Here is a 20,792-nt window from a genome sequence, read left to right on the forward strand (position 1 = left end):
AGAGGCAGTATCATGTGAGAACTCTGCCAAATGGGTTGAGGCCATGGAAGAAGAGCTTAAATCCATGAGTTCCAATGATGTTTGGGATCTGGTAGATATTCCTAATGGAGTCAAACCAGTAGGTTGTAAATGGGTCTACAAGACTAAACGTGATTCTAAAGGGAATGTCGAACGATTCAAGGCAAGGCTTGTAGCCAAAGGATTTACACAAAAGGAAGGGGTTGATTATAATGAAACTTTCTCCCCTGTGTCTAAGAAAGATTCATTCAGAATCGTTATGGCGCTAGTGGCTCATTATGACTTAGAGCTACATCAGATGGATGTCAAAACTGCGTTCCTTAATGGTGACTTGGATGAGACCATCTTCATGGCACAACCGGAAGGTTTTGTTGTGAAGGGCAAGGAACATTTAGGATGCAGACTTAAGAAATCCATTTACGGGCTTAAGCAAGCGTCAAGACAATGGAACCTTAAATTCGATCAAGTGATTAAGAAATTCGGATTTAAGGAGAATGATGTGGATAATTGTATCTACACTAAGATAAAGGGTGGTAAATTTATAATTCTAGTGCTTTATGTGGATGATATCCTATTAGCGAGCAGTGATAAGCGTATGCTGCATGAGACAAAGGGATTTCTTTCATCAAATTTTGATATGAAAGATCTTGGTGAAGCCTCTTATGTTCTGGGCATTGAGATACACCGAGATAGGACCAAAGGAGTACTAGGATTGTCTCAAAAGGCATATATTGAGAAAATGCTTAAGAGATTTAATATGGATAAGAGTAAGGCCACACCTGTTCCATTAGCGAAGGGTGATAAGTTTAGTGAAGCCCAATGTCCTAAGAACCAATTGGAATCAGATGAGATGAAGGACATACCTTATGCTTCAGCTGTCGGAAGCCTGATGTATGCACAAGTCTGTACGCGTCCTGACTTGGCATTTGCTACCGGAATGTTTGGAAGATATCAGAAAAATCCCGGAAAGGTCCACTGGGTTGGTGTCAAGAAGGCATTACGCTACTGCCAAGGCACTAAAGACTTCATGCTCACATACAGAAGATCAGATAACCTTGAAGTTGTGGGTTATACTGATGCTGACTTTGCTGGATGTGTGGATAGTAGAAAATCTACATCAGGATATATCTACATGTTAGCTGGTGGAGCTATATCATGGAAAAGCTCTAAGCAAAGTTTAGTTGCAGCGTCGACGATGCAAGCTGAGTTTGTGGCATGCTATGAAGCAACTGGACAGGCTGTTTGGCTTAAGAATTTTATCCCGGGCCTCAAGGTAATTGACAGCATTACGGAACCTATAACGTTATACTGCGATAATCAGTCTGCAGTATTCTTTTCGAGTAACAACAAGTCAAGTGGTGCTTCCAAACACATTGACCTTAAGTATCGTGTTGTGAAAGAAAGATGCCAGGATCGAACCATTAAGATTGAGCACATAAGAACTAATTCTATGTTAGCGGATCCGCTCACTAAAGGCTTACCACCGAACGTGTTTAAGCAGCACGTTACTAATACGGGTTTGGTGGATAGTCTTTAGGTCCTGGTTTAGGGCCATTATGACTCCCAACTAACGAATAAGCGTTCTACCGAGGTGTTTCAGTGAGACTGTGGGTAATGGGGTCCTAGTAGTGCATCAAGCTACTGACGACGCATTGGTCCGGTACTTTCTGTTACTACTAAGGGTGAACATTAGTATAATACGAACATTAGCTTTAACCGTTCGATCAAGTGGGAGAATGTTGGAAATATTTCAATTAAGATATATTGTGATCTTCACTATTAAGGAAGCGTTTAAACCATCTAAACGCAATTAAGGAAACCTAATGATAAAACCCTAATGGGCTGTGATTAGCAGGCCCATTAGGCCCGTTTCCAGAGGCTGGCCCCCAGCCCCACAGTGCCTATAAATATAAGGTCGTGGTTAGCACCTTAATCAACCCATTCATCTCAATCTAAAACCCTAGCCACCGCTAGTCTGATCGCTAAAGGCACTGGAGGGGTTTGGAAGGCCAAGCACTCCCGTTGGCGCCCAGAGGACGCCGATTCGCCGCTGCGTCTTCTACACCGACAAGAACGCCTACTTCCTCTACGGATCAGGCGTAAATGGCTGCTGCAACTGCTAACGCTGGTATAATGTTTACCAATTTATTCCGCATTAGATTGATTTGTCATGAACTAGGTTATGTTCAGATCTTGGGTTATTAGCCTCTAATGTTTAAGCCTGGCTAATTCTAACATTCCCCTCTTCATCTGCTTTGGGACTGGATGGACCACAATTGTACTCGATGTCGCCAAGACTCTGGTGGCCCCAGTCCCTTGTCCTTCCTAGGGGCTGGTGTTCTTATTTCCCCCTACAGGAACATTCTGCTGGATGGGGGGAGCCCCTGCGCCTCCCGAAGCTTGGGGGCCTGATGCTGCTTCCTTCTCGGAACCACTCGCCGGAGCTGAAGAATCCAGCGGAGGGGCCCCAGTCTCCCTTGACGGGTCCACTAGGTCGGGGGAGACAATTGCTCCCGGCTTAGCATCATCCCTAGATGATGCAACTTTGGCGCCTTGCCCGCCAGGCTAAAAAGGAAAAGAAGCAGGCAGAAGAAAGCAACTCGATGAAACTCCAAAAGTAGTCGATAAAGTTGCAAATAATACAACAAGCACCAAGACATCCCTGGTATCGTCACCCTGGGTAGACGCTTTGCGCTGGCGCACAGTCGTGCGCGGAGCCTTTGGATGCCTAGCCTCTGCATCCTCCCCTGGGCTGGGACTTTGGCTCTCTCCACCTTCGCCTCCAGCCGCTTCCTTAGTGTCTGCATGACCAGTTTTCTCATCAGAATCACTATCTATGAAATCATCAATTATAGGGTTATCAGAGCAACGCTTTGGCCTCACATATGCACTTGGAAGGAGATGGGAGGGGTGAGTTATGGCTGGAAGAGGAGGATTGCTCCTATATACGTCTACATCCTTCTGACAAAAGAATAAATGTCAAATATCAACATGTACCAACGAAAAGTACTCGATTTATGCAAGTCAACTACTTTGCATACCTGTTTTGGCAGATTCTCTATCGAGAAAGTATCAGGAATATAGGGAGTGTTGTTTACACCATCAAGTACCCGCTGGACTCGACGCAGAGCTTCCTTGTCTGAAATTTCCGCAGTCGAATAGCGGGATGGATCTCTGGTTCCCAGATACTCAAATCCAAGTTTGGTCCGGTACTGCAACGGCTGGATTCTCTTCTTCATCCAGACCATCACTACAGCCGCCGCGGACATTTTCTCTTTCCTCAAGTTCTCAATCCATTCGAATAGATCTTGGATTTGACTATCATCCATTAGACCTTGATTCCATTCTAGCCTGACGGTGGGGGGTCCAAGAATAATCACTGGCAGCGTGGTGTTATGGTTCTCAAGGTAAAACCACTTTTGTTTCCAGTCGATCACCTTGTCTGACAACTTCTACGGGATGTACACTATCCATTCCCTGATGGAGCTGGATACCCGCACAGCCAACCACAACAATTTCTTTGGAATTGGGCTGAGGTTTCAAGTGGAACAGATAGCGGAAAAGCACGAAATGGGGCTTGATGCCCAGAAAAGCTTCGTACAAATGAACGAAGATGGAAATATACAAGATGGAGTTGGCGAGTAGGTGATGCAGTTGAATTAGAGCAAGGGAGAGCGAACCCGCACTTGAAATAAGGAGCAAAAGCGACAACTTCACCCGTATTTTCATACGGTCGGCTATGGTCCAGGGCAAGACGCCACTGGACCACGAATCGCGGATATAAAAGATCTTAATTTCCAAAGGATTGCAACTGAGTATTCTATACACTTACTTGGCAACCACCACTCGTCTAGAGTGGATCCTGCATCTGCGGAATCCTTGTCCTTCCTCTTGACAGATTTCTTCGGCGCCATGCGGAAGGTGACGAGTCGCTTCACGCGGTGCAGGAAAGGGTGTCGGTGGCAGTATGAGCAGGACGCGCGGCGGCAGGCGGAGTGCGAGCGCGAGTGCCGGGAGCGAGGGGAGAACGAGGACGAGGACGCGGACGCGCTCGGCGGCTCCGGGAGGGGCGAGTGCCGGCGCAGATGCGCGCGCTGCTACAAGGACCAACCGTGGTGGGTGGCCGAGTGCGTGAGCTAGTGCCACCACCGTGGCGAGGATGAGGATGAGGAAGAGAACAAGGGCGGGCGCGAGTGCCGAGAGCGGTGCGAGCGCCGCCACGCTGGGGACTGGTGGTAGAAGCAGCGCTGCGTGATGGAGTGCTGCCGCCACCGAGGACGACGGCAGCAACCGGTGCCCCTGCTCGTGTCGGACGCAGTGCGAGCGCCACCAGGACCAGGGCAGCCGCCGGGAGCAAGAGGGGGACGACGGCGACCTGTGCCCCTGCAGTTGCAGGACGCAGTGCGAGCGCCATGGTGACCAGGGCAGCAGGCGGCGCTGCGTCGAGGCGTGTGAGCGCCGCCGGGAGCAGGAGGGGGAGGACTGCAAGCGCTGCGTCGATGCGTGCAAGCGCCATGGCGACCAGCACAGCAGGCGGCACTGCGTCGAGGAGTGCGAGCGCCGGGAGCAGGAGGAGGGCCGCGGCGGCTGCCGAGACGCCGGCTCCGACGAGGACAGCGGCCGCGGGACCGGTGCACGAGGAAGTGCCAGCGCTACAACGACTGGCCGGCGAGGCTGAGCTGCATGGAGTGGTGCCAGCGCGAGGAGGGCCGCGGCGACGCCAACGAGCAGGACAGCGACTGCAGCGGCCGCTGCGAGGAGAGGTGCCATTACCACAGTGGCCGGGATGCGCAGAGGCGGTGCGTGCGCCGGTGCGAGCGCGAGCAGGGCTGCCGCCGCCGCAACGCCGCCGTCGAGGAGGAGGGAAACGATGACCACACCAGCATGGAGCAGTGCCAGCACCACTGGGACTACGACAGGAGGCAGCGGTGCATGCACGACGGCCGCCGCCACCAGGGCGGCGGCGGCCGCGCCGAGGGCGAAGAGCGCGCCGCCGACGAGGAGGACAACCACCACTGCAGGGAGCAGTGCCAGCACCACCGCGACTCCGACGCAGCAGTGTATGCACGAGTGGCGCCGCCACCATGGCGGCGGCCACGGCGGCTGGGAGACGGTGGCCGGCGCCGTCCCCCAGGTGGTGTGTGACGCGCATGGCGTGGCCCACAGCGAATAAAAATAAAGGGCGCACGACACATGTCACGGCGCTGGCCCCACACGTGGCCGGCCTGCAGTGGACCCCACCCGTCGACCAAGTGCTACCGCTCCTCGTATGTATACACACCTGTGTATGCGCACGCGTAGATATACATCTTCTGTACTCAGAGGCGTAGAGGAATAAAGAGCGGTGGATGCCTACGTGGTGATTGGCTCTCCGTATGAGGCTCTCAGCACCGGATACTGCAAATGAAATGCGACCCTATCTTTCCGTTCCACTTTAGCGGAAATATTCCCGCAGCGGGTACTTCAACCCCATCCGCTGTGGTTTCGGACGAGCTGTCGTCCGCCATTCCCAGGGTTGTATGGCACGTCCGCTACCATCCGTGCCGGCCCACCTCGCCGCCGTGCAGGTCAGCCGCCGCCGCGCCGTCGAGGCTGCCCGATGGAGCTGAAGCTTGCCGCCCCGCCGCCCGCCACCAGACAGAGAGAGGAAGAGGACCGAGCTGCCGCGGCTGCCACGTGCCGCCCGCCCGCAGCGCGCTCGCCGCCCGACGCGCGGCCCCTCGCCTGCCCCGCGCTCGTTGGCCGACGCGCGGCCACCCTTGCTCCGCGCGCTAGCCGGCCCCCGCTCGCCGCGCGCGGCCCCTGCCGCGCCACCATGGCCCGCCGTGGCCGAGCTCGAGGCCACGACGCCGCCCGCGCGAGGCCCCACGCCGCCTTCCTCGCCGCCCGCGCCGCGTGCGCACGCCACCGCCGTGGCCGCTCGCCGCCCGCGCACGCCGCCGCCGCGGCCGCTCGCCGCCCGCGCACGCCGCCGCCGCGGCCGCTCGCCGCCCGCGCACGCCGCCGCCGCGGCCGCTCGCCGCCCGCGCACGCCGCCGCCGCGGCCGCTCGCCGCCGCCGCCGTGGCCACTCGCCAACCGCGCCGCGCACGCACGCCGCCGCCACGGACGCCAGTCCGCGCCGCGCACGCACGCCGCCGCCACGGACGCCAGTCCGCCCCGCCGCGGCAGGCTCTTTGAGGGGACAGGGGAGCCGCCGCAGCCGGCCGAGGAGAGGGAGGAGGGGCGAGCTCGGCGCGGCGAGGAGGGAGGAGGGGCGGCGGGGCCCGTGGGCGGCGGCGCCGCCTTCCAGGCGGGTCGAGCTCGGGCACAAGAGGAAAGAGGGGGGCGTGAGGTGGGTGGGTGTGATGGGTGGGATAAAATATTAAATGTTGAATGACATATGGCCCGGTGTTGTGGTAGTTAGAATAGAGGATGAGATATAGAGTACGATGGGTGCGGGGAAAACTGAGTGTAGAGTAGAGAATCTTGATGATCAGGACAGAATATTCGTTTTAGAGGATGAATTTAGAGTATGATGAGTGCAGACAGCCTGAGAGAGCTGTCGTGTACCGTATGCTATGATGTAAATACGTGGATATGTGGGACCTGCTATCTGGTGACCCTGTTTGCCTTTTGAGTACGCTTCTTAACTCCCTAGTTGAGAGGCTATGTAAGTGAGATGTGCCGTGTTAAATAAAAGTGACAACGTTTTCAAAGAGTTTATGGTTCCTTTTTTTGTTTTTTTTGTTTACTATGAAAATTGGATCATTTCAAGTGTGCCTAACGGTTGTAAATGGCACTCACAACACCATGCAAGTCATAGATAAGTGTTCGGATGCAATTGCATCAGCGGATGCAGGCACCCGCGGATTTTGGACCCGACGAGTGCGGGTCCAAATTTTGACCCACGGATGTGTGGGTGCGGGTGCGGGTTTAGGATTTCACTCGCGGGTGAACCCGCACCTTGTTATCGCCATAAATTAACAGGGTTAATTAATGGGCCGCAAGTGAGTTGGGCTTAATGCAGAAATTAAAGGACGCTTACGAATCGGCTCCTGCGTGGGCGTTCCGGCAATCTGGGCCATGTACCTAAGGTTTAAGTTCAGTTTGAGTTAGAGATAGAGTCCAATATGGACACATTAGTTTAGATTATTTTCCAAGTCTCCGGACTATAAATATGTGCCCTATGACATTCGTAAGGAGAGAACATCATCACGTCTCGCAACAACAAATCTCGGCGCACCGCCACCCCCTAATCCTAGAGTTTCATCCAAGTAAGCGCCATGCTGCCCTGATCACTTCTTGTGATCAGGGTAGCATTGTTCTTACTTTTACCTTGGTATTACTCGTACTGAAGCGTTTTTTTATGGCGAGTAGTGCTAGTTATCCTGGTATTCGTAGCATGACCTTTAGTAGATCTATCATGCTCTTGTTGTTTCTCTGAGTAGTGCTAGTAGATCTATCATCTACGCATATCATGTTATCTATGCGTGATCACGTATTAATCTTATACTAATTCTCGTTGCATAGAGTTAGTCGCGTAGAGATAACACCCTGCTTCTTTTCTATCTAGTAGATCTAATCTGTTATGGTTTGTTCTTATACATAAGAATCGGCTTAATATCTGCTAGTTTAGGCCTTGCAAACGGGTTGGACGATCCGGCGACGTATTAGATGATTTGCCTTGATCTTAACAGGGATTGATCCGGGAATCGGCTTTTGCTTATTCTTAGGCCTCTATTCTGGTTAAAGTTTGGTTATCTATTACGCTCGTTAGGCCTAACTACGTGTAGGATGTTCCGATCTAGCAGTGAAGCTTTTACCGTCGTGGATTAGATTAACTAGATCTAATTGAAGTAGTTTTTGCAGTTATTTGCTTTATCTATTAATATCCAGATATGCAGATCTGATCTGACACCGGGACTCGATCGGTTCTTTAAAGCCGATGCAAGAGTCATCCCGGGGAGCCGACCACGGCTCGGACTAATGTTTACACGTGTTTATGCATGTAGGCAAATCGTCGAAAGCACGTTTGCACCTTCCTGATCGGGTATAGGTCAGGTGGCACGCCCTGCATCTCCGGAAGCATCGGCGTGTGCCAGGATCTGGGCCGTTGGCCGAGGGACTGGTGCCAGCCAGCGCCCCTACAGCCTCCCGGCTCTTCGTGTTGCCTGTCGCTACTCGCCAGTGGGTTTTGACCGACAACACATTCTGGCACACCCGGTGGGACCTTCATCAGCAACAATGTCCACCGCCGGGATGACCGGACCTCAGAACCAAGCGCCGGTTCCGCCGACCACCAACCCTGTCACGTATGAAGAGCTGACCCCCGAACACCAGCAGAAGTATGATGAGGTCAAAGCTCAGTTCGAAGCCGATCTCATCGGCTCTTTCGAGAGGACCCGCAGCCACAGCATCAAGTGGAAGGGGTTCTCACCCGAAGACGCTCTCGACAACGTCGACCTGTCTGTACCATCAGAGGAGCGTACCAGGGCCCTGCGCCAGGAGATGAACTACATGGTGGCTCACTTGCTTCATCGGCACTCAGAAAGCATGGTGAACGAGCTCGAGCGCGTGGCACATCGCGTCGTCCAGGAGGTGATCAAGATCTAGTACTCCCCATCGGGACCAATCCTGGGGAGAAGCCCCACTTCAGTCTAGGCCGCCGTTGCCATACTCGCTCACAACTCCAAGGCCGCAGAGTTCGCCGATCTACGTCGTCTACAAGATCGGCGGAGATCCCGGGGAGGGCCAGTTCCTGAACGAGCCACCTAAGGAGATCCCACACGGCTACACATGCGTGTACATACGTGACAACATCAACCCAACACGCGCGGGACAGTTGGTGAGTACATGAGCTTCAGGGACAGATGCGGAGAAACAAGCATGGCTAGCGAAGTACGCTACCGGGCCGAGTGCTGAACCCTCGGCCCAAGGAGTTCTTAGTGTGGAACAGATCAGCGCAATACTAAGGGACCAGTTCGGTATTCTGCCCAAGAGAAAGGTGATCGGCTATTCCAAACCGTACCCAAGCGACTACGACTTGATCCCGTTGCCACCCAAGTATCGGCTCCCGGAGTTCACTAAGTTCAGCGGGTCAGAAAGGGCCAGCTCCATCGAGCATGTGAGCCGATACCTAACGCAGCTCGGGATGATTTCAGTATCGGATCCTCTGAGGGTCCGGTTCTTCTGCCAGTCTCTCACGGGCTCAGCCTTTGGATGGTACACGTCATTGGCCCCAGATTCGATCCGCACTTGGAGGCAGCTGGAAGATCAGTTCCACACCCAGTATCACTCAGAGGCTGCTGAAGCTGGGATTTCCGACCTCGCCCAAGTGTAAGGATCACCGGGGTGTCCGACCCTAGAGGGGGAGGGGGTGAATAGGGTCGCTAATCGCTTTTTAACCTAGGGCTCAAACTACTTGCATAAGATAAACCTAACACGTCCTACGCATGCTAGTTATGACTAAGGTTTATCTATGCTACTCTCTACTTACCCCTAAAAAGACTTGCAACCTAGCTAATCCTAATCAAACTAACTAGGAAAGTAAAGGTATGCAAGGTAGAGTAAGTGCGGAAACGTAATGCGGTAAGTAAAGAGGTAAGTGCAAGAGGGATGCAAACTCCCGAGTAGACACGGTCATGTAACGTGGTTCGGCATAAACGCCTACGTCCACGGGACACCGAGGCTCTTCCGATCACCGTCTTGCACTACGCCACCAATGGCGATGCCGGCAAGCAAAGGCAAGTGCCCACAAGACACCGAGTCTCGTGCACCGCCACCGTCTCTCTCGGTCACCCGGCCGAAATCCACTACGGAGCTTCTCCACCAAGGAGGGGGCCTCCTCTTCCCCCGCACAAAGTGTCGTTGCCACTCCACACCAAGACGGAGGGTCACACGACGGATCACAAGTTGCTTGCCGCAGCAAGACTTCTCTCAAGGGAGCTCTTGCAAGAACTAATCCCTATAACAAGCACTAAGCACTCTCACAAGTGTGCTTAAGCCTATATGATGTACAATGAAGCTCTATGATGGTTGGAGATGATCTTTAGCTCTTGTATACTTCCTTGAACTCCAGCACACTCAAATGACCCGGCCTTGGGGGTATATATAGGCAGCCCAAGCAAATGTAGCCGTTGGAGAAAAGCTGCCAGAAAAACGCTTAACGCCGGTTAATCCGACGTACCTCCAAAGCCATCATCGGTTTAACCGGTGTATGTAAACTGCTACTTGAAAAACTAGCCGTTAGCAATTAACCGGTGTATCGCCGGTTTAACCGATGCAATCAACCGGTGTATGTAAAATTAGCGTCGGTTTAACCGGTGATTGTAACTTCTTCACGTTCCTCCAAAAACCACCTCTCTGGACAACTGAACCGATGCAATTGACCGATGCATCGTCGGTTCAACCGGTGTATGTATTTTCATCGGTCTTCGTTTGGCAATGCACCGACGTATGCATTTTCTTCAACGTCGGTTAATCCGGTGAGTGTATCTTCAGTTTCTAGCTTCTGGACAATTACACCGGCGTGTGTCTTTTCCTTAACGTCGGTTCAACCGGTGTATTGAATTTCTTCACAGTCTCTTCGATTCTTGTCCTTTGAACCGAAGAGGTGGCCCTTCGGGCCTTGCTACGCCTCTCTTCTCTTTGTCATCACTTGAACCTAAAAGCCTGAGAATAGTCATCTTAACAATCACATTAGTCCAAGTGTTGTGTGTGTCATCAATCGCCAAAACATTATATTGAAATATGGCATGAGAGGCCATTTTCGCTACACCAAGTCAAGTAGAAACGAGGGGAAAGTGTGTTGGAGTACGTGCAGTGCTTTAGAGAAGTTAAGAATCGATGCTACCCATCACGCATCACAGAAAAGGAGGCAGTCTATTTGGCAGTTCTGGGGATCGCTAAGCCGATCAAGGATCTGGTTTTTCAGTTGGATTTCACCTCTCTGGCGTACATGGTGCAGAAGCTCATGACGTATGAACACTATCACCCTGAGCTGTACCAGGAAAAATTTAAGCGCCATGTGAATATGGCCCAAGCAGATGATTCTGATGATTCAAGCAGGGAGCAAGAAGTGGCTATGGCAGAGTGGACCCGGGGGGCAAACCCCATCCCGTGCAAGTGGGTCAAATAGAAGGGGCTTGTGAAGGGCTTTGACTTTGACGTGGCCAAGGCAGAGCAGATATTCGATCTACTGCTCAAGGAAAAGTAGTTGAAGCTCCCAGAGAATCACAAGCTGCCAACGGCACAAGAGCTGCAGGGGAGGCCATATTGCAAATGGCACCACTCGTTCACCCATGCCACGAATGACTGCAAGGAGCTGCGTCGGCAGATCCAATCGGCTATTGAGCAAGGCCGATTAATTCTGGCCCAACACACAATGAAGGTTGACAGTCAACCGTTCCCATAGGCTAACATGGTGGGGCTGTCAGATCTTAGATCTGAGGGCCAGAATTTAGCGTTCCGGATTAACATGGCGGGACCCATACGCCGCCGTGACGAGCAGAGGTTTTGAGAGGCCGATTTTGGCAAACGGCCCCAGGATGAAGACGAGTCGGAGCAACAACATATTACTGAAGAACAAGTGCGTCACATCCGCAATCAACTCCCAGCTTCCAATCGGCTTCTTGAAAAATACGAGTATCAGTACAAGCTACGTCGCCGGTATGAATCGGAAGAGGAGTACGAGCACCGCGCGGGGAGAACGCTGGGGAGGCGCCAGGCTGTGCGCGACCACTTGCATTGCCCGTTCTTCGGGTACTGTTGGAATTCCGGCATGAGCCGATTGCCTACTATCGATGATTGCCTGGAGTGCAGGCCTCGGGGACGACAATCAGGCGAGACGTCGGTGTTCCGGCGCTTGGGGCCCAAAGCGCGTCACGACGACCATGTTGAGCGGCCATCTAGGGATGATCTTGAGCTCGAAGGGGAGGATAAGTATCATCGTCCACGATGGTGTCCTGACGGACTCAGTCGCTCGCAGAAGTGCAGAGTGCAGCGCTTGCGCAATCTCAAAGAAGCGGAAGCAAGGTACCTCGACGTGTTGAGGAAGGCATGCCCGGATCTCGCGGGGCAAGTCAGGCACCCGCAAAGAGTGGCAAGGCACCCTCCAAGGAGGGAGTGGCGTCCCAAACATTTGAAAGATGATGAGAAACCATCGGCTGATGTGAATATGGTATTTGTGCTCCCGTCGGAATTTTGAGTGCCTCATCCGGAGGAGCTGGCCGTCGCACAGCTGGATCTTGGCCCACAGCCGATCATCTTTGAGAAACCCAAGGAGAAAAGCTACAAGCACCTGAAGGGGTTATATCTCAAGGGTCTCATCGACGGCAAACCTGTGAACAGGATGTTGGTCGACACCGGCGCCGCAGTTAATTTCATGCCGTATTCAGTGCTGCGCCGATTGGGTCATTCTGCTGCTGACCTTATCAAGATCAACGTAATGCTCAATGATTTCAACGGGCAGCCATCGGAGGCAAAGGGCGTCCTCAATGTGGAGTTGACAGTCGGCCGCAAGACCGTCCCAACCTCATTCTTCATCGTCAACAGTAAGAGTACATACACAGTGCTGCTTGGGAGGGATTGGATTCACGCCAATTGTTGTGTTCCTTCCACAATGCACCTGTGTTTGGTTCAATGGGATGACGAAGAAGTGGAGGTGGTCTGTGCAGATGACTCCAGCGAGATTTCGCTCGCAGACATGAACGCCTGGGATGCGGAAGGACAAGAGCCGATCTCAGGGATTGCGCTAGAAGACTGTGATCGGATCGAAGCGACAAAAAATGGATTGAGGCTGGTCTTATCCACTGGCCTCACAGAATAAACACATCCTGGCACGCTACGGAATTCAGCAGGTTTAGAGAGGCCGGTCCCAGCGACCGGCCCCAAAAAGTAGATAATTCTTATTTGGAGTTGAAACTGTTACATTATGAATAAACAATAGCCAGCTCTGGCAGTTGGTTAGTCAATGAGTATTCAGTTTCGAATGGTAATACAGAAACGGCCAGCCCGTGCGGTCGGCCGAAAATTTTCTTTTGTTATCTCTCTGTATTTGCCGTCGACGTGGCAGGTGACGACGAGTTGCCTGCGTCCACAGTTGATTTTACAGGTGACAAGTTGGGGTACGGGTTTACATCAGCTGACGAGTTGGAGGAAGTTGATATCAGTCTCGGGGATAAGCCGCGACCAACATTTATCAGCAAAAAGTTAAACCCGAGCCTGCGTGAGCCGATGATAGCACTATTGAGAGAATACCGGGACTGTTTCGCGTGGGATTATACTGAAATGCTCGGTCTGGATAGAAGCATCGTCGAACATCGGCTCCCGCTTAAGAAAGGATTTTGTCCGTTTCAACAACGAGCACGACAGATGAAGGCCGAAATCCTAGAGGAGGTTAAGAAAGAGGTGCAAAAGATGTTGGACGCAGGGTTCATCAGGCCATGTCGGTATGCAGAATGGATCTCCAGCGTGGTCCCTGTACAAAAGAAGGATGGCCGATGGCGAGTCTGCGTGGATTTCAGAGACCTCAACAGAGCAACGCCAAAGGACGAGTACCTGATGCCCGTCGCGGAAACATTGATCAACGCAGCTGCCAGTCACAAAATGCTGAGCTTTATGGATGGTAATGCTGGCTACAACCAGGTCTTCATGTCCCCAGAGGATATAAGCAAGACCGCATTCAGAGTACCAGGCGTGGTCGGCTTGTTCGAGTACTTGGTTATGACCTTTGCATTGAAAAATGGCGGTGCGACATATCAATGCGCCATGAATTACATTTTTCATGATCTCATCGGCAAACTGGTAGAAATCTACATTGATGATGTTGTGGTCAAGTCCACATCGGCTGGGGGACATCTGGAAGATTTGCGTAAGGTATTGGAGCGGACTCGGAGGTTTGGGCTCAGAATGAACCCGAAGACATGCGCCTTTGGTGTATCGGGCGGTCAGTTCTTAGGATTCCTGATACATGAGCGAGGGATCGAGATCGGCCTAAAAAGTCAAGAAGCTGTAAGGACGATGAGGCTGCCTACTACGAAGAAGGAGTTGCAGAAGCTCATCGGCAAAATCAACTTTGTCAGACGATTCATCTCCAATCTGTCTGGACGTATCGAGCCATTCATGGGTCTCATAAAAATCAAGTCCGATGATGAATTTCACTGGGGGGCAGAGCAGCAGCAAGCTTTCGACGAAATCAAGGAATAATTATCGAAGCCTCCAGTTTTGGTTCCTCCACAGCAAGACAGGCCCTTCTACGTATGCTTATCCGTAGGCGACACCTCCATCGCCTCGGTGCTGGTTCAGAAGCATGACGGACAGGAAAGGGTTGTGTTCTACCTTAGCAGGCGCATATTGGATGCCGAGACCAGGTACCCTGAGATTGAAAAGCTTTGTCTCTATTTATTCTTTACATGTACAAAGCTTCGTCATATTTTGCTCTCGGCGGAAACAATCGTTATTTGCAAATCGGATGTCATAAAGCATATGCTGTCGACTCCTGTTCTGAAAGGCCGACTCGGAAAGTGGATGTTCGCGCTGTCAGAGTTCGATATCCGATATCAACCGGCAAAGGCAGTCAAGGGACAGGCACTGGCGGATCTCATTGCAGACATGATCAGCACTGATGTGGCTGCACTTTTCATACGTCCATGGGCCATGTTTTTCGACGGATCGGCGTGTGATGATGGGTGCGGTGTAGGAATTCTTTTGGTATCGCCTCGAGGGGCGACTTATTCCTTTTCCATCAGGATGACCTCTCCATGCACCAATAATTTAGTAGAGTATGAGGCCATTTGCAAGGGGATGAAATTACTCCTGGAAGCTGGTGCAGAAGCGGTGGAAATCTTTGGGGATTCGAAACTGGTGATTTCTCAGCTCACGGAAGAATACATATGTGAGAGCGAGGCTCTTTTTCCGATATGGATGCAGTGCCGTGAGTTGATGTCACAATTCAGGTACATTAATTTCCACTGGATACGTAGGACTTTGAACAATGAAGCCAATGACTTGGCACAGATGGCTTCCGGATACAAGGAAACAGCCGATCTGGTAGATGTAGAGGTTCAGTTTCTAGAACCTGGAGATTGGAGAGCCGATATCTTCAATTATTTGAAGGATTCGGCTCGGGGGGCACCCAGAAGGATAAGACTCAAAGCTATGAAGTATGTTCTGATAGGGGACGATATGTTCTACAGGACTTTGGAAGGACTGCTGCTTAAATGTTTGGGGCCTTCGGAGTTGAATCGGCTCTTGCATGAGGTTCATGAGGGAGCCTGCAGTACTCATCAATCGGCTCATAAGATGAAGTGGTTGATTAGGCGATCGGGATATTACTGGCCTACCATGCTTGAGGACTGCTTTAAATATTACAAGGGATGTCAGGCATGTCAGAGATTCGGCAAGATTCAGATGGTGCCGGCATTAGTAATGAATCCTATCATTAAGCCATGGTCGTTCAGGGGTTGGGCCATGGATATGATTGGCCAGATGAACCCGCCATCTAGCAAAGGTCACCAATGGGTGTTGGCTGTCACGGATTATTTCATGAAATGGGTGGAGGCAGTACCCATGAGGTCGGTGGCATCGAAAGATGTGATCAGTTTCGTTAAAGAGCACATCATTCATAGGTTCGGGATTCCCCAGACCATTACGACCGATGGAGGATCGGTCTTTATATCGGAGGAATTTAGGAAGTTCACCGATAACACGGGGTTCAAGCTGATTAGATCATCCCCATATTATGCCCAGGCTAATGGATAGGTTGAAGCATCCAACCAGAGCCTTATCAAGCTGATCAAAAGGAAGATTGATGAATATCCTAGGCGCTGGCACGAGGTGTTGTCAGAGGCTTTGTGGGCATATCGTATTTCGTGTCACGGATCCATCAAGACGTCACCATACCATCTGGTCTACGGTCAAGACGCTGTGTTGCCATGGGAGATCACGGCCGGATCGAGGCGTGTTGAGTTCCAGAATGATCTGTCGGCTGAGGAGTATGCAGCCTTGATGAGCGAAAATGTGGAGGATCTCACGGAGCTAAGACTTTGGTCACTTGAGAATATCAAGGAAAACAAGGCTAAAATCGCTCGTGCATACAACAAAAAGGTCAAGCCAAAAGATTTCCAGGTCAGAGACTTGGTTTGGGAGGCAGTGCTACCATTGGGAACTAAAGATAGGAAGTATGGTAAGTGGTCTCCAACTTGGCATGGGCCGTACAAGGTTGATCAAGTCTTGCCTGGAAATGCGTACATGCTTGAAGAATTGGACGGTGTCAAGTTTCCTGTAGCCGTCAATGGCCAACACCTCAAGAAATATTTCCCGAGCATGTGGGAAGGCGAATAACAAGAGCCGATGAAATCCATCTGGCTATATTATAAAAGGCCAACACGTTGACTTGGCCAGTAAATAATAATAATAATAAAAGTGAGAGAGGCCAACACATTGAGTTGGCCAGTAATATATATATATATAAAGCAAGGCAGCCGATGTGTAACCATCGACTTAAGATGTTTTTAATAGGTACGAGTTTCAGATTTAACAGGCAACATTAAATGTTCTCTGAATTGTTCTACTAGTTCAGGAACCCTTCTATGGCATGGATGGCTTCTGCGCGTATGGCGTCGGCTCTTGCTACGATCGCTTTGTTGTCCTTGTCATCGCCTGTTACTATTTGTTGACTCAAGGTGCTTATCTCTGCGAACTCTGCACGTATTTGCTCGGTTATTTCTTGGGCTTCTTGCCTGGAGTTTGCAATCGAGGCTTTCTCCTCGTGGATTAGTCACTGGGTGGTGTGGGCCTTTTCTTCAAGTTCCACCAGTTCTTTCTACAGGAGATTGAGTCGTCTTGTACTCGCGGAGATATCGGCTTTGGCGTCCATAGTTGCTTACTTCTGGTTGAGCATCTTGCACTTTTGAGCGATGTCGGCTTTCAGAGGAATTTGAGAATGACGTAGTTCTATTCTCTGTTGTGCTGCTTTCACCTCTGCCCGAAAGAAGGGAAGATGGCCGGCTGGCCAAAGCTTGACCTGAAGTGACTCTGGGAGTTGGGATTCTATCTGCTCGAGGATTTTCTTTATTTCGCTGGAATCGTCAACCAGGGTACTAATTGGAGCAGATAGCAGATTTTTGATGTGTTGAAGCTAATCCGCGAGGTCAATCGGCTGCTGTGATGGTGGTACTTTCGCTCCAGGGGCGATCAGACCCATTGATGTTGTGTCAAAGGAGAGCAAATCTGAAATATTGAAGCCATGTGGAGATATTAGAGTTAGTTTTGGAACAAGGTGTATCAATGGAATTATCGGCTGATTTAGAATCGGCTCATGTAGTGTTACCTGTTCTGAGGAAGAAGCAATGGTCGGTCCGGGTGTGATCGGCTCAGTTGGGTTTGAGGCAGGAACAGGGGCATCGGCTATGTCAGCCTGTTCGTCACGCACCTCCATCGGAGCATCAGGAGTCCCGGGTTGAACTTTCATCGGTACATCAGCTGTTGCAGTTCCTTCGCTGTGAATTTCTGCTGAAACGATGGTTGATTCTTGCTGTTCTTGGACTTCAGTTGTTCCAGTGTCGGCTTCATGAACGGTGGTTCCTTGTTGTGCTGGGCTTCCAGTACTGAAGGTGTCTCCAGCTGCGTCCTGAAAATAGGATTACAGTCAACCAGAATATATATGCGTAAGGAAGAAGTTTCGGAGGAATGAATTACCTGGTTGGTGTTGGATTCTGATTGATTCGGGGAAGGTTGTGCTGCTTTCTTGATGACTCGTCTTGCGATGATCTTTCTTTTCTTAGTTGGGACTCGGGGGGCAGCACTTCCAGAGGTCTGTCTCCGCTTAGAAGCCGACTGGGGTGAGTCTGGCTGAACAGTCATTATTACTTTCTTCATTGGTGGTGATTCCTTGCAAAAAAGAACATCAGGGGCGGTTGGAAGGAAGTAGAATGGCTCCCCGTTACTGGTCATGGGTTCTGGATCATCTTGTTGTTGTAGGCAAGGTGAGCAGGGTTAGCCAAGTAAAGTGCTGGAGGACTTAGAATAAGTGCACGGATTCAGTACCTCTTCCTCGGGGATTGCATATTCAGGATCAATTTGCTGCTGTAGAGGGCCTAAAGCTCTTCTGAATACATGAGTTTTCCACATTCCCCACCATGTGTGAAAACCGATTGACGAGGGAGTAAAGGACAGATCGGCAGGTATTGAAATGTGGAGGTTGTTAAACATGCTGTAGCATCTTGAACGGGTAAGACCATCGGGTAAATCGGCTCTACTCTCCACCAAGTGGTGAATATGGAAGTGGGGAGGGACTTGTCCTAAGTCAAATTGCCGAGCTGCTACGACTGGTTGATAGGTTTCATAACCTGGTTTGATGATTCTGTTGGAAGTCCTTATGCCAACAGGGAGGAAGCCATGTCGGATCATTAGGGAATACAGATGCCAAGTGCCGTCGTCATCGACAAAGCTATCCAGCCTGAAGGTAGTTGGGTTCTCAAAGGCTTCAGATTCAGTGAATGGAAAGTAGAGGGGATTGTCTAGACCTTTGTAGAAAACTCTAAACCAGTTTGCTGCATCTGTCGAGTTCAATTTACTGCTAGGGAGGCTGAATAGGGCTTGGCCATAGCTGGTGCATCTAATTTGCTTGCCATTCTCGTTGGGGAAGGAATTATTGGCTAGGCTTTGAAAGTTTGGAATTTGATGCTGGAAGTTGAGTTGTGCCCATAACTGAATGAACCACCAAGGGCCTCCAGTTCTGAGTTTTCTTTGGCTGAGCAAACTAGTTGTCATCAGATGGAGACATCTGTATGTTTCTCCGAGAAAAAGTTTGCCTAGACTGGTGCGGTTGCCATGGGCCAGATGGTAAGCCAAAGGAAGGTAATTCTTAGTTGGAGCTAAGGAAGGACCACAAAAAATAAAATGTTCTAACCAAAGATTTAAAAATGTTGTGTGTTCCTTTTTAGTTACTGGACCTTTTGTCTTCATGTGCTGTTTCATATAAGTACTCCAGTTTGTGCAGTCTGTCTTGGATGAAAGTTTGAAGGGGACTTCTACCATTCTGTGGGCTGCAGGATCAGGGGATCTAATGTCTAGGCCAGTAATCATGGTAACATCTAGCAGAGTAGGGGTCATGGGTCCATGACCAAAGAGGAAGCAGTTCAGAGCGCCGGACCAGAAATAGCCGATGGTTTTCAGAAGGTTTTCATCTTTATCAAGGGGGGATAATGATAAACTGAGTGTGTCAGCTATGTTCAATTCTTGCCACAAGGGCATATAGGTTTTTGCTACTCTGCTATACCATGCAATCCAGCTCTCGGGTGGATTAGGCCAGGCTCTTAAGCAGTCGGCCCAGGAATTAAAATTAATGTCTTGACTTACGAAGGGGATTCTATTCGCTTCACAGGAGATTAAATTTGTGGGATTTTCATAAGCTCGTGGGCCAAGACAAAAGGATTTGGGATTGGAAGGATGCGGCAAAAGGATGTCTGACACCTGGAGTTCAGAAATTCAGAAATTTATATATGGTGTCATATTTCAGAGTTTAATTCATTCGAAGCTGAGGAAAGTTGAAAGGACAGGCCGAATATTATCTTCAGGCCGAGGATTGCCATATCTACGATTGGAGATCTCGCTGTTTGAGCTTCAGAGCCCGCCATGGTTCAGATCTGCTAACTTAGGATTTGGTTGTTTTGCGGGCTCTGGTTCAAGTTTTGAATACTGTGAGTTTTCGCTCGAACTTATAGAGCGGGATTCTCGAATTGCGCTCGAATTTGGAATATCTATTTCGAGTCGGATTCAGAGTGGAGGTGATGTTTTGTTCTTATGCGGGTTACTTCCAGTTTTGAATTTCGTCGGCTCTTGGATATTGGTAAAGAACGATGCAGTGCCATTGGCTTTTGGAGGGTTGTCCGAGCAATCAATTAAGTGATAAGGAACTTTATTCATTAAAGATAAAGTTTTTACAAGAGGAAGAGCCGATTTGACAAAGGGGCGAATCCTTCAGCTCAATCTACGCTACAATACTACTCCTACAGTACTATCTACATCTACCACCTGTAGGTGCCTAGGTGCCTACGGCGCTTGGGGCTTCGCGCCGGCACGTTTCCGCCGTCGCTGTCGTCGTTGTCGTCGTCGCTGCCGCCGCTCTTTTTGGTGCTGCTGCCGTCGTTGGCCTCGTCGTCGCTGCTCCAGCCCCCGCCGCCGTTGCTTTCCTCCTTGCTGTCCTCCTCGGAGGAGCCGAGGAATCGGAAGGCGCTTCCTGCCGTCGGGTCATCTTCGTCAGAGGAGGAGTCGATTTCCTCTTCCGAGGAGGAATCGACTCTATCCCAGGAGAAGTGGTCGTCGCTACTCTCCTCTAGCTCTTCCTGGAACAGGAGCTGGAGGTCCTCGCTGTTGGTCTTGGGTTCGTCGTCTTCAGAGACGACCCCGAAGTCGAACTCCTCTGCATCCCAATGCAGAGGAGCGAGCGCCTCGTGCGCCGCCGTCGGGTTGTATTCCGGCGTCGGCTCTCGGCTCTCGGAGATGAGGTCGAGGGAGGAGACGGAGGAACTCGAGGAAGAGGGGGAAAGAGGAGAACCGATGGAATTGGAGCCAGAGGAGGAGGAGATCGCCATGGCTACAGGAGGTTTGGGTGCTCTGCGCTGTTTGGCTGAGGGAGGAAGACGAGTTTGTGGTGAAAGGAGTCGATTCAGGGTGAGACTAAATAGGAAAAAAAATGGAAGATGAATCGGCACTTTCACATTCTGCGAGGAGCCGGCTGCAGAGACGTTGCGTCTTCCGTGGTGGTTGTAGTGCGTTTTAACGAGCATCCAC

At 51.0% G+C, this 20,792-nt stretch overlaps 1 protein-coding gene across 1 annotated transcript; it reads left to right on the forward strand.

Moving 5' to 3' along the window:
- Window positions 1-3,930: 3,930 nt before the first annotated feature.
- Window positions 3,931-4,696, forward strand: LOC120685071 (antimicrobial peptides-like). The gene is made up of 2 exons (XM_039966913.1): window positions 3,931-4,133; window positions 4,279-4,696. The coding sequence occupies exons 1-2, from the start codon at window positions 3,931-3,933 to the stop codon at window positions 4,694-4,696; spliced, it is 621 nt and encodes a 206-aa protein (XP_039822847.1).
- The last annotated feature ends 16,096 nt before the right edge of the window (window positions 4,697-20,792 follow it).

Source organism: Panicum virgatum, chromosome 8N (assembly GCF_016808335.1).
Source record: "Panicum virgatum strain AP13 chromosome 8N, P.virgatum_v5, whole genome shotgun sequence".
NCBI classification, from domain to species: domain Eukaryota; kingdom Viridiplantae; phylum Streptophyta; class Magnoliopsida; order Poales; family Poaceae; genus Panicum; species Panicum virgatum.